General features: G+C 39.5%; 1 protein-coding gene across 1 annotated transcript; it reads left to right on the forward strand.

Annotated features, from left to right (window-relative positions):
- The first annotated feature begins 361 nt into the window (after window positions 1–361).
- On the forward strand, window positions 362–3,475 carry LOC146330281 (perforin-1-like). Its single transcript, XM_084715804.1, has 2 exons — window positions 362–1,076; window positions 2,033–3,475. Exons 1-2 carry the CDS (start codon window positions 541–543, stop codon window positions 3,171–3,173), a joined length of 1,677 nt encoding a protein of 558 aa, XP_084571930.1. The 5' UTR covers window positions 362–540; the 3' UTR covers window positions 3,174–3,475.
- Window positions 3,476–15,049: the final 11,574 nt, after the last annotated feature.

Consider the following 15,049-nt stretch of genomic DNA (forward strand, 5'->3'; position numbering starts at 1 on the left):
CTACATTTAGAGAGAAAGGAAAATGAAGAAAAGTCGATTTTATGTTTTACAGGACAATAGCACATTGAATACTTTTAACATTTATGCTACAGATGTTTTAACCAGCCTCCTAACCAGCTACATTTTTTAAGCATACAAAAAACCCCTATGTAATCTTCTCACGCTATCATGGTGCAAAGTAAGTGAAAATGTAAATAAATAAAGTCAGTCAAATAAGACACTTGTCAGAACTGAATAGATTAGAACTGATAGATTAGATTGTCAGTACAGGCTCCACCTCCATCTCATCATCACTACAATAAAAGTCAGACCTTTAAAGTCGCTAACCAGACCTCGCTGCCGACAGTCAAGATAAGGTCAGACACCTGAGTCTCTTCATCTCTGTTATCAGCACTTTCTTCTTCTTCACAGTTGTTCAAAATCTATCTATATCTATTTATACTGTACTTTTAAAGTTTTAAACAAGGCATTGTTTAACAATTTTGCATTGTTTAAATGCCCATGCTTTTACCTTGATTGCTTTTCATTTCTCTCATACAGATGGCAAGGCTGTGGCATCTCATGCTCCTGTGTTGGGCATGGAGTCCTCTGTGTCTGCCATCCAGTGTACACTTCACTGGTACACCAGAGGAGTGTGAAAAGGCTCACTTCGTCCCTGGTTACAATCTGGCTGGAGAAGGCTTCGACATCGTCACAATGAAGCGGAAAGGTGCCTATGTCATCGACACTGAAACATGGAAGCTTGGCAATGGCACCTGTCGGCTCTACAGAAACAGCTACATGAAGAAAGAGAAGCAGAAGGTCCCACTTGCTGTGGTGGACTGGAGAAACCTCCCCAAATGCAATTTGAAGGTCTCCAGTATAGTCTACGATTCTGCCGAAACTCTTGTCAATGATTCCACATCCTCTGTGTCTAATGACTGGAAAGGCGACCTCAATTTACCTGCAGACACCACTGTACGTTTTGGGGCAGCCTATGGAGGTTCCCGTTCCCAAGAATCCATCTTTGCCATGCGAAAGTCAAAACAAGACCGCTACACTTTCTTTTGCCATTCTGTCAACTGTAACTTCTACAGGTGAGTATGTGGACAGCTATTTGTCTTTGCATCACTACCTCTGAATTTATTAAAAATAAATAAATAAGCATGCAGTTAAATATATACAAAGATGTACTGCATGTGACAATAATGATATTGATATTGCTTTAAAGGGATAGTACAGATTATTTGATAGAGGGCTATATGAGGGACTTAATGATAGCCCGTGTATTCCCTCCACACCCCCAGTTAAGAGAAGCAAACAGGGGCACTTGCATGCAAGTTAAGCTGTGTAATACTGTGGACATTGTCAGCAACAGGTATTTGTCAGGTATTTAAGCCACTTAAAAAAGTTCCACCTGAAAAAGCTCAATATCAGTTGAAATGCATGCTACATTTAGAATATTTTCACTGCTTTACTTTGTCGTCAGACAACCTTTTCTGACAGGAACCTGCCATCATATAAGCCAGTATAGTTCTCTCCATACCAGCCAAACTCTATAGGCAATATCAGTAATTTTACCTCACAGAGCATGGGAGTTGCTTGTCTACTGCTGCCTTGATCTCTGACCAAAGTCACACAATAACACAAACAAACCCAGATCAAGGCAGTGGTAAAGCAGCAGCTCCCGTGTTCTGTGACTGATTTTGGGAATGGATTTTGATTGGTTTGGAGAGACAGCGGTATTTGATTTATATAATGGTGGTTTCCCACCAGAAAAGGCTATCTGATGTCAAAGTTAAGAGGTGAAAATACTAAATATAGTGCATGCTTAACTTTACTTTTTGTTGCTGAACCTGTCCACAGCAGTTCATTGCTGGTTCTCCAAACTTGGGGCATGCTGATCAGCATCTACTGTAGCTAATACACTGACAGATAAGTACCTTATTCAACCTTACTTCAAACAATCTGAACTATCCCTTTAAGTGAATACCATTACAGCATCTGAATGACACTTATCACTCAGAACTTATTTGGTCTCTGTTCTTCACAGCTACAGACTGGTAACAAAACCTCCACTGAGTCATGACTTTGAATCAGCAGTGAACTCCCTTCCTCCATATTCAGTGAAGACCGCACCATTATATCGCGGTCTGATCGACACATATGGCACACATTACATCACACAGGTATCTCTAGGAGGAGAAATAAAGGCAGTCACTTCCATCAAGACCTGCGTGGCGACCATGAATGACCTCTCACCAACAGAAGTCAATGACTGTTTGTTAGTTGAGGCCTCGGGTAGTTTTGCACATCCTGATAGGGTTAAGTCAATGATGCAACATTGTCAGGCAAAGAAGAAGAAGCTCTCTATCCTGAGTTTCAGCACCATGTTTAATGAGCGTACCACAGAGGTCATTGGTGGGAGTATCAACGGTGCTGACATCCTCTTTGAACAATCAAATCCCTCTGTCTACAACAACTGGCTTGACTCACTGAAAATCACTCCTGATGTGGTCCGATACAACTTAAAGCCCCTGCACACCATACTGCCAGGTGGTCATCCTGCCGTGGCCGGACTGAAGCAAGAGGTGGAGGAGCACATCAAGAAAAATGCAGTTTTGAGAAAATGCTCAGAAAGCTGTAAGATTGGGTACAGATCCAGCAAAAGGGATCCTTGTGCTTGTGTTTGCAACAGTAATCAGAATATCAAGTCAAACTGCTGTCCCGCTGGGAAAGGTCTCGCTACATTGAAGGTCTTCAGCCTCTATGCACGTGGTCTGTACGGTGATAAGTGGACGCAGACAGATGGTTCTGTGGAGGTTAGATATGGTGATCAGACTAAGCGCACTGCCATTATCACAAACAATGACAATCCGGTGTGGAACACGAAATTTGAATTTGGACCCATCAAAATCAATATGAAAGACAAACTTACATTCAGTGTTTATGATGAGGATTCTTACTGGAACAGTGATCTTCTTGGCGAGTGTTCATTTAATCTGCGCAGTGGCACGGTGTCAGACAGTTGCATGTTCACACATGGTACCTTCTTCTTTTCCTACATAGTTGAGTGTGCACCAAGTCTTGGTGGTCAGCAATGTCAAGAGTACATACCAAGCCCAATGAGTCCCTCTCTGGCCAAGATCTTCCACACCAGAAATGGGGTCCTTGCTGGAGAGTCTGGGATGTAGTGTGATAAATAAGTCAGTCAGTCTGGTTGACGTCTGCTGTTGTTATGAGATGGAATTGTGAAACATATAAAGATCTGATTTCACAGTGATTACTTTGCAGTAGTTGCTAGTATATGTTTTGATTTTAAATTGCTAATCTTGTTTTTTCTTTGACTTCTGTGCGCAAAATAATCATATGTCTTCATGATTTGTCAGTTATATGAAATAGTTTGTGAAAAACTGATAATCCAGATTTTATGCTTCTTTTCTTTGTAATATGTGTGTCATAAGCAAAGCATCAACAAAGACAACACTGGTCTCTGTGTGATTTTATGGTTTACAACATAACTTGTACTTGCATGCACAAATTGTCTCAGTGTTTGATGAGTGCAAAGACTTAAATTAACTTTCCATGACCTGTGATAGACCTTGACTTATGCTAACAATTTAAACTGAGTGCTGCTGAGAGAAGACCACATGTAGCCAATACAGCTGTCAGAAAACAAAAAAAAATAGTTTGATTCAAAGAGATTTAGCAAAGAGAAAAGGGGGGTACAAAGAAGTACAACATAAAATATGATTTTTACATTTATGCTTTATGCTTTCCTACATTTGTTAAGTAAAAATGTCTGAATGCGGTTGGTTAAATATAGAACTGCACTGGCTGACAAGAGTCCTCCTCCACTACAGTAATACTACAGATATCAGCAACTTATATATCATCTAGTATGAAAAAATCTGTAAAATATTATATATACAGAAATAAATCATAAAATAAAAATTGATGAGGACAACTGGCTTCAACCATAGTCTGCATATTAAATAGGATTTCAACCTATTTAATATAGTATCGATGGCTTCAAGTCACTATTTGGAATACAGTGGTCATTTTTGGACATGCAGTTCCTACATAGGTCTTTTAGATGCTTTTAGCATGAAACATGCCAAGTGTTACCAAGTTAGCTGATGACACATGCCTATAATCCAATAAAAACATTTAGTAATGAGTTCAGCAAAACTAGAGTTAGCTGCCAAATGTTTTTTTCTACAACAACACTGAGAAAATCATATGTGCTACAAAGTAAATAACATACCTCTGTTATTGTGGCCCAATGAACAAAGCTAATCATTTAAAAGACAGACAGTAACCTCCCAGCTGCAGACATTGAACAAGTCAATACTGGGTTTTATGTGCAGGGATTGGAGGAGCGACAATACATTTGTGCATGTGTGTATCATCAAACTGGTCATCAAAGCTGTCATGTGTAATAGCAGCATGTATCAAATATGTACAAAGTATGTTAGCCTTGGGCTGACAGGACGCAAAAAACACTGAAAGCATATCAAGCTGTCTAGTGCCACAAGGGAGAATTAAAATGCTTACACACACTTACTATTACTTAGAGTGAGCAATTTAGTTAATACTGCAGTTTGGTTATATGAGATTAAAAAAAAAAAAAAAGATCTGATGTGACAATGATCCATCATAGTTGCAAGGATACTAGCAAATTCAATTATCTTTTGAAATGTAATGATCAGTCCCAAAGTCCTTTCAGTGTTTTGGTGACCTTTTGTTTAGTGTAACCTGGGGTGGCTGTCTTGCTTAAAACTGAAAGATTTTAAAGTAATGGTGTGTCGCGTTCTTGCTGTGAATAAGGATAAGAAGACTGATACCACTCAGATGTCTGCAATATATAAATATAAATAATAATATCGAATAATAATATCTAAAATATCTGTCCGAAATATCTGTCCTGTCATTGTTCTGCAGTTCCATATCTCACCACAGCTCCATATTGCTTTCTAAGCCATGCCCACTCTGAGCGATCCAATCACATCTGAAGGATCTGTTTTACTGTGATTTTAAACAGAGTTCTGGTCAATTGTTAAACCACCCGTCCTAAATCAGTGCATAATAAGGGCAGGATATGTCCCTGCTAATATCCAGGGACTAATGAATTGTTCCTAGCAACAATATTGATCAAAAATATTAAAAATAACCACTCTTGTCCATCAGTGTGTAGCCAATATTAGTAAGTTTCAGTATTGTGACAAAGCACCTGTGCTAATTATCAGTGCAAAACTGTGTATTTTTAAGTTTTGAAATATTGCAAAGACAGAAATATCACCCACAAGGATGGGGTCTGTGTCCTGTGAGAAACCAAAAGTCAAAATTATGACTTTATTCAGATGATGTAATACTCAAGTGTATCGATATATATCTTACACCTCAATTAAATTAAATACTATGACAGGTGTCCTAAATAATGTACACAGCAGAAGAAATGCAGAGTCCAGTAACAGATACTGTAAACAGATAGGCAGATCTTGATGCACAATAAAAAAATGAAAAAAACAAAACAAAAGAAGCCACATCAAAGTACTGAGATCCATCTCTTTATCCTCACTTTCCTCTTGCCTGCTATCAAACAACGACCCCTTTACCAGTACCCATTATTCAGACTCACCCGCTCTTCCAAAACAGGTCATCTCAGTTCTTCAACTTGACAATCTCCTGCTGGCCCGGCTTATCCACACCCCATTCCTTTCTCCTTCCCTTGCTCCTGGAAGAAAAGAGACAGAGACAAGGGGATTTGCCTCACGGTAGGTAGCTGTTTTATGTGAAGCATATGAGAAAAGAGAGAAGAAAGGAGAGAGGTTTTTTGGTGAGGCTTGGCAAAGAGAGCCAGGAGCCCACTTGAGGAGCACTGGGTCTTAGAGCTGTATGATTTGTTTGGAGAAGCCCTCTGCAGCCAAAAGGAGGATTAGCTGCGCGCAGGTTCCCATGGAACCAAGGCGAGGTGGAGAGGGCTTTCAGAGGTTACCAGACCCCTGCATGACTGCATATGCATGCATGCATGTAGATACACATGCACAATAACATACAAACAAGAATACATACAAGAATAGACACCTGTTCTCAAAGTATATTACCATGGGCACAGAAACAATAAGGTCGCCATGTCACTGGCTGGCTTGACAACAAAGTGCCTGACTTTTCTATTTTACCAACGAGACTTTCCTCTACAATATGCAGACAGATCAGTGTATGGTGTAAAGATAAACCTCCGGCTACCGTTATATAAGCTAAAATGTTTTCAATATCTGAGTAACAACAAATTGTTGGGAAAGGATAGCCAACAAACCACCTGTATCTGTATTTGGATACTGGACCAGAAGTGGGCATGGTTTATATCAGATGTCACATTAAATTGAGTAAATGTTTTATTTTCTAACCTAATATTAACTGACAATGCAGTTGTTGTGCTGCAAAATATAAAAATGATTTAATATTGAGATATAATTAAATATTTCCACATCATCATTTTGAATGTTTCATCTATTTCTTTCTTTTTATTTTCATTTCAACATTTCAAATTTTATGAACTGTCTGAAGCCCACTACCACCCCCTCTTTAACTGGGGCATATTTAAAAATCAGAAACTGGAAAATGTTTTATGGACTGAAAGATTCTGTTTTGTATTGTAAACTGAAGCTTTGTAGTAAAGACAGGATTGACTAAATCAGTGATTGATTAAGGTAGATGCAACCTTTTAAATTATGCCAAGGTAACTAGGAAACTGAGTTTTGCCTAGTAATACTGAACAGCTTTTTATAGAATAAATATCTGTCTCCAGCACATTATTTATGCTGGTAGAAAAAGATCCTCCCTAACACCTTCACCAAGATTAGACACTGATCTCGAGGTGAGAAGTTGGGTGAATGGGCCGAGACTAACACAGTTTAAGAGTCCGAAGTCTCACTGAGCGTGTTTTAAATGAAGACGTTTTGACAGGTCACAGTAAATAACAGAAAGAGTGAAGGCTGAAATCCATTTAGCTGCTTCAGTTTCAGGGTCCTGCTTTTGACATGAAAAAAGTCTGGGAACGCCCCTGCTCTCCATGTTTCCTGTCTGTATCCCCACTGTACCACACAGTTGCCGTTTTGTTTGGTACATCTTGCTGAATCTAATGCAGTCTAATTTCCTGCAATAAATCCTACATTCATGAGCAGTGGTGGACTGTCTGAAGGACAGGGTTAAAAAAAAAAAACACACAAAAATTCTGGGGTACCAACATGCAGAAAGTTACATTTATGGTGAAATGGTTCCAAACCCAGGTTAAGATTCATTTGTTTTATTGTGTGACACAAGTAAAATTACTATACCTCTGCAAAAATACCCTGCACACTATTAACTATTTAACCATTTACAGACACACAGAGGCCAACTTACTTTCTAACATGTTTGATGATTCTGCATCACATTTTCTCCACCATCCCAGGGGGCACTTCCTTGCACAATGTGCCACTGTAAAGGCCTTCATCATGTGCTGTGACTTTTGAAGCATTTTTTAATTTAAAGAGCACCACACTGCCCACCAGTGTTCAGCTGTAAGTTACAAGGTTGTAAGGTTCAGTTTGTACTGAAACTTTTTTTTTTTTTTTTTTTTTAAGAGGTGTTGCTTCAGTGGCTGTTTTTATTAATGAAGGTAGGTTGAATAACAGCAACATCATTATGGGGAATATTATATCAACAATATGTACTTCTATGCCCATAAGCATCATGGGTCCTGTCTAAGATTTCACAGCCTCTTACTGAAGAAGACACTGAATGCTCATTAGGTGTGGCTGCTGCCATCTGCTGGACCAGCCAAAGACTTGTAATTTTTGGTGAATAAGAATGATCCCAAGTTCATCATGAAGTGAAGTTTTATTATTATTGTGTCTCATCATCGTTCATGTATTAACAGAATTTGAAAAATGTTCCTGCTGTTAGTCTCTGGTGTCTTGTGACATCCACGTAATCCTTTCTGTTGATGTTTAATGGGTTTGAGTTCTGGTGACTGTGAAGAAAATGACAAACGTGCGCTCTCCTTTCTCTGCTGAACCTCAGTCAGTCCTGGCATAGTTTTGGTGCGTACTTGGGGTGATTATCCTGCTGGAAAATTAATTCTTCTCCGAGAAAACTAGCAGGAATGATATACTACTGTAGGACAGAGATGTGCCTCTCTGTGGTCCTTGAAAAGCTGATTTCCCCATTCATGTTTGACTGTTTTGATTCTGTAACCCTTACCCTGCCATTCTCCTTGAATACAAACTACAATATTAAATGAAATGTAATTTTCTTGTACTTTTATACCAATCTTTCACATACAGTTTTTGGTTTTGTTTGGCCCCGGCTTTACACTTTACATTTGTTCTGTTCAGAGTCAAAAAAGTGGTCTTAAAAAGACTGTTCCCCTATTAATGTTAGCCTTTGTTTATCTGAAAGTGTGCTTTAAACTTAGAGGAGCATTTGTGACTAATGTACTTGTTAAAAGAACTAAACAGTTCAGAGGATATTAGCAAAGTCTGTGTTACTGAATCATGTGTCCTAAAGAATATGTGATAACAATGGGAGAAAACGTCCTGAAATGTGTACGAACAAGATACTGAGATACACCACAAGCCTGGCTTTTTATCAGTTGCATATACAGGCTGCCTGTTCTTTAACAGTGCAAGAAATGATGCATTATATTATCTGTGGTTTTCTGATTACTTTCAAACCTGTCACTTCTTTGATAAAGCGCTTCATCTTAGTGACAGCTGTAATGTGAGTTAACTTTATTAAAACGCTGTGAAGATGAGGATGGGCCTTGTGTTGCACACAAATCCTCATATATGTCGCTATAATGAGTAATAGTGTAGCTTGCATGTCCTATGCTGGTGGACCCCCATGGTGATATCGCCATTGAAGCAGCTGCCATTAATACAGCCCCTCCCACCATCGACTCATCCAGTTGCTGTGGCTGTCCACAGCAACCTGGGAAATCTTTGGTGCCTTTCATCTCCCAGTACCACCCCAGTGGAGGATTGAACAACTGGTAGCACTACTGTCAACACCTCCCTGTACATGCCACGGACAGCTCAGCTTAGCCTTGTGGCAAACATAGCGCAGATTAGCATGCCAGCAGTTCTCTTCCCAAACATCTCTGACAGCATTAGCACATGCTAAGTCAAGGGCGTACGTGAGAGCCAGCTGTCAAGTGGAGGGAATTCCTAGTGCTTCACTCAAGGTCGCTCCCACCATTCAGAGCTATGGTGCTCTGTCATGACTCCCACGCTAGGTGTTAACTTGGTATCGCTAACAGTTTAGCTTGGATGTTCTGGCATGTTTGAAAGAGGGTCTTAACTGGTGCTTCTGCATTCACACAGCAAGGCTACAGTATGTGTTTGTCATCTGTCACATAACACAGCATGTCTCCCTGGGGCTGCATGGTCTCAGATGGACCAGGAACCACACAGGCTACCTGTTCTTTTTTAAGGAAAAATGATGAAAAAACAAAGATAGCTCTGATGATGGCAGACCTGATTAGACAAACAAAAGTATAAGGAGTTCTTGATCAGGGAAAAATAATTTTACATGCTGATACATAATTAATAACTGGAAATACTGCACATGAAGAATATGTTTGCAGGGTGAAGCTGGAAGTATTCTATATTTTGTTCTTATTATCAAATCCCATGAGAACCAAAACTGACAATAGATTCATCCCACCAACAACTATAGCTCAACCTTGTTCCACAGAGCTCTATTCATGTCCAGAACATCAATGAGAAACATTGCACTCGGTGACATTCTCCTTTATTACAACAAACATATATTTTATTTTGAATTAAATCCACATACATTCTGCAGTAGCTCTAACTGACCGCATGATAATGACTTTATGAACAGGTTTATTATGTTGAGAACATTATACGGCTGTCACTCCACCAGAGCGTTCTCTCTCTCTCTCTCTCTCTCTCTCTCTCTCTCTCTCTGCTGCAACTGCAAGTCTGCATCACATTTTTCTAATGACAACAACGGGAAAAGATGCCTCTCTCTGCAAAAACTGAGCTCTGTCTGACTGGGGCCAGGCACTTCAGTAATGATTCAATCTTCAAGTGCTTGGAAAACAGATAACATGAACTGTGCATATTCAATTTCCTCACTTGGAGAAAAAAAAAAATGGTGGTACATTATTCCACTGCACTCCGGCAGCACCACACCTATATACTAGAGCCCACATGTGTTAAGGAATTTGTTGACAAGAAGAAAAATCTAATATATCGCTAGCCTTGTCTTTTAAAATCTCACTCCCATTGGCCCTATCATTTTAGACTCTTGGTATTAATCCAACCACTGCTCAAACCCAGGTACCAAAGTTACTTAAGTTGTGTGAATGTTATTTGCTTACTTACACACCTGTAGGTGCAGTGACACATTCATGCATGACCATACAATACACACATGGAGAGGTACTTATGAGCCTTTTGCATTCTTTTACATTATTGTCAAGGGGAGGATTTAATCTAGATTTTATTCCCTCTCCGGCTCATAAAAAAAACTTCTACCTTCTCAGATATCTGTGTGAGCCCATTTTTTCTACCATGGTCTGAAACATAAGTGAATGCTTAGGTTCTGTATTGCAAAGGTGACTTTTATCACTCTACATGCACATCCAAACACAAAGCTTGTGCAGTAAGTAGGGCCTGAATAGAGTGGGTTGGCTTTAGACAAATTCAACAATTCATGCTGATTTTAATTACAGCCAACAGGGCAGTGCATGCAACATTAAAGGCACAAAACACACAGGGCTACGTTTCAGACAAGTCGTCCTCTCTCTATTTTCCTCCTTTGTCACTCTTTCTAGTCCTCCCACCCTCGGTTGCCCCCTCCTTCACTTTAATCCAGTGGCGGAATTTCACTCGACAAGTGATCAAAGACCAGTCGCACGATGCCAGGTGCGGCTGCAGCTTCAACCGTTGACAACCACCTAGCAGTTTTTCCCCCCTTCCTTTTCTCTTCTCTGAAAAAAAAGAGAAAACCTAAACAAAGCTGGGCGAACTGCTGTGTGTGTTTGAGTCTGTGAAAAACAGTTTCTTTCCCCCCCTCCATTATTTTTTAAGACTTTATTCTTTTTTTTTTTTTCCAGAGGGGGAAGTAGGAATGTTTTTCCTTCTTTTTGACACTGATCTGTGTTACCTAGTCTCCCGTCCCCCTCAGCGCACTGTGTGGTGGCCGGTTTGAGGAGTTCTGTGACAGTAAATTACGGCGCTCTTGAGACAGACGACCAGCAGGAGTTGTGGAACAGAGAGAGGATGCACGGTAGGGATTAGGCTTTATTAAGACTCAGCCACCACGGATGGGCACAACAACACAGCATGCGGATGTGTGTGAGTGAATAAGTGAAGGATACGGCACAAAGTATCTTTCTCAACCTATAGGTGGTCCCCCAGTGAAGTAAGATACACATCAGCTCTAATAGGTATCTTATGTCTAAAAGTGTTGCCTTACTTGTTTAGAAAATGTCACCTCAATAAATAAATAAATGAACATACACACACATATATATATATATATATATATATATATATATATATATATATGGGTATATACACACCTCTGAATACATTTACGTATGAACACAGATATCTGTATGTACACATATGTAATCAAGCCTGGATGATTGATTTAAAAACATCACATTATTCACTTTAAAACAGACTGAAAATACAACAAAACAATGTACACAAGTAGACCTTTTCAGACAGAAAACAGAATATAAGGAGTAGAAATAAAAAAGCTGTACTATTGATAGTGATGCTGCATTTTGAGGCTCATACCTCTGCCGAGGCCAAATACCATACCCTGCAATGTTACCAAAACTAAAAAGTAATTTGTGTATCTGCACTGTGACTCACATCTACTCCTAAATTTAATGGGTTCTTCCTTGGCCCATGCTACACTCCACAAAGTTTCACCAAGGTTTATGAAAATTGGGCCAGTAGTATTTTTCATAATCCTTCTGACAAACAGACAGACAAACAGCATTGAAAACATGACCTAGACAGAGGTGATAATGACACATACACGTCATATCCAGTTTTAAGATTTACAATATCGAAGTTCTGCCTTCAGGGTCTCTTACATAACAACAATAACTAAAAACATAGTTTGAAGTTGTGAGGTAGTGTTGGATCAGGGAAGCTGTTTTCTCCACTTTTCAACAAAGTAATATTAAAGTTTTATCATAGACAGTCTGTCCCGTGTTTTCCCTAATAGCAACTAGCAACTAGCTAGTAACAGCCAGCAGGAAATACAATATTATTATTTTTTTGGATTTGAACATTCTTGGAAACATTTTGGATAATGTTAGTACACAGCTTAACAAAATAGAAATAGAAATAGAAATAGAAACATATATCTAGCATATTTTAACATTTTACTGTGGAAATGTTAAATATTATAGCTAATTACCGCTCCTCATGTCATGAAGACAGTTGTGTGATTACAGATTTTGGCTGATGTGAGGCATTCACAATTGTTTTTCAAGCATTTTCCATATTAGCAAGCAGAGGTGAACATAGTGCACAGATCCATTACTTGAGTCAAAGTATAAATACTCCTGGTCAAATATTATATACAATACAAGTGAAAGTTGTTCAGTCAAATTTTACTAAAAACTGGGTTTCAATACCGATCCCTACTAAAATAACTGTGTTTATTTAATATTTAAAAACATTTTGAAAATACTTCAGTAGGTGATGTTAACTGTGCATTTTCACTAGCTATTAGTCATGTTATGCGTCAGCAGTGGGTTCACACAGTACTCAGACCCAATACGACAACTTGGCTGGCAAATCCATAAAAATCCATAAAAAGTCATTTGACCAACTATAGCATAAAAACTGCAACCACTAAAAGCACAGACAATGTTTATTTAAAATGGTTATCTGCAATTAAACAAAGGATTTACACATCTCAACATGCTTTCTCGGGTTGGACGGTGAATCTTTCTTCTTTTCAACACTCTATAAATTAATTATTCAGAAGTTTAGAAAAAATCTACCACTATGATAACTCCAGGATGACTAAAGGCTTTCTGAGTTGCCCCGTGCCCTTTGTAATCAATGTGTCAGTGTGTGAATGAGCCAACTTTGCATATATCTTCATATTTAAGTTGCGTTTTGTTTAAGAGGGGGTTACTGACAGGTGGGAGAGCAAGTGAAGCGGAGTCGGCCTCCAGCTGTCGTGAACCCCCCAAACACACTATAACACTCCCACGTCAAGCTCAATAAACCGCCCCCCTTCACTCTCATGCCTTAACTATCCTCTCTCATCTAACCACTGCTGTGTCCAGCTGGAAGCTTTGAACCAGTCCAAACACACACACACACACACACACACACACACACACACACACACACACACACACACACACAAAGATCCCCATGACGGAGAGAGCTGTATAAGTAGAGATATAATAATAAGTAGTGAGTAGTATAAAGAGGGAGAAGTCAGCAGATGGAGGACGTGGATCGATGTCTCATACAAACACAGGAATTTCACCTGGGAGATTGGGGTTTGTGTTCTATGTGAAAACCAAAACATTATTAGACATACGGAACGTAACATACATATTGTAACCCCAAACATGGCCGTATTCTAAACCTATCCGAACAGTTTTTGTGCCTGAATAATGTTTTCTGGCCACCAAAGGGTAAGCAACAGAATGAGGGGCGGTGACAAAGTGTTGGTGTTTGGCGAGTTGGGATAGGAACGGGTTGGCTTCTAAATTGTTTAATTGACTGACTGACAAAACAAGTCATTTGAAATGTCACCTTGGACTCTGGGAAAATGTGGATGGTACTTTTCACTGTTATCTGTGTCTTTTTTCTGTAAACATTTTCTTCCTTGACCACTTCGCTCTGTCTGTCTGCTGCACTTTAGGATGGCAGGCGGGGAAACTCCACTGACCACACTGTGCAGCCCACATCAGACGCACGCCACAGACAACAAATAGTCAGAATATAGTAGCTAGGATGTCTCGATTCTGGGAGCAAATGTGATCAAATTGCTGCTTTTCAAGGTCAAGATGCCGCTGATGTGTTTGCACTGAAAACGACAGCTTTTATGTCCCGATGCACATCATATGCTGTCAGCACCCCATAGAAAATGAATAGGCAAACCTGACTTCGCCACAGACAGCGGCCTAAGGGTCGCAGGGCCAAACAAAACTAAAATTAGCTCATTCCAGACACTGTGGGTCAGTATGACAGCAAGTGACTGCAACAGAAAACAGTTTTCATTACAAACATGAGGATCTACACAAATCTCAAAGGCTGCATGTTTTTCATTCAAAGGGCTCGTTACTTCCTACTTCAGCACTGAACGTTGGCATATGATGTAAATTGTAGTGATGACATTTGCGAACAATGCAATTCTTTTCCATGGCTCTTTGGTATGAATGAAGGGAACTGAGTCATACTTGGTGAGAGCTGTTCTTTTTATCACTGTGCCCAAATTTTACAAACCTGATGAGCCAGATGGTTTGTTTCACAGAACCAACTGAGAGGCCATTCATCGAAACTGTTTGGAAAAGGGCAGGCACTTTCTAAAACTATTTGGCAGGAAACTCGAAAATCACAAAAAAATTTCAGGGCACTCGAAAATCCAATATTTTCATAGCATGGTCATGTTAGACCTTAAAACAAACAAACTCTGACGCGTTTTGGCATCAAGCCTTCATCAGGGAGCCAAACAAATCAGATGGAGAAGTCCACCAATAGGAGTCTTCTACCTGGAGTTGTGACGCAAGAGAGGGTGTGGACATAAACACTCCAGCAGATGGTGTTGTTTTGCCCACAATATTCATCAAAATTTTTTATTTAGTTTGCTGTTTGCAGGACAGACTAGCAGTATACCATTCGCACAGGAAAAGTAAACTACCCTACGGCAACACACAGCAATGACCTGAATGATGATATAGATTTTCTGCTTTTTGTGAACATCTATTGGTTATTTTGTTTCTGTAACCATTACCATTGTTTGTATTTACTACTCTATGTTGCTCTTTAATTCAGTTTTCGAT

Source organism: Lutjanus erythropterus, chromosome 3 (genome assembly GCF_056507025.1).
Source record: "Lutjanus erythropterus isolate fLutEry1 chromosome 3, fLutEry1.hap2, whole genome shotgun sequence".
NCBI classification, from domain to species: domain Eukaryota; kingdom Metazoa; phylum Chordata; class Actinopteri; order Lutjaniformes; family Lutjanidae; genus Lutjanus; species Lutjanus erythropterus.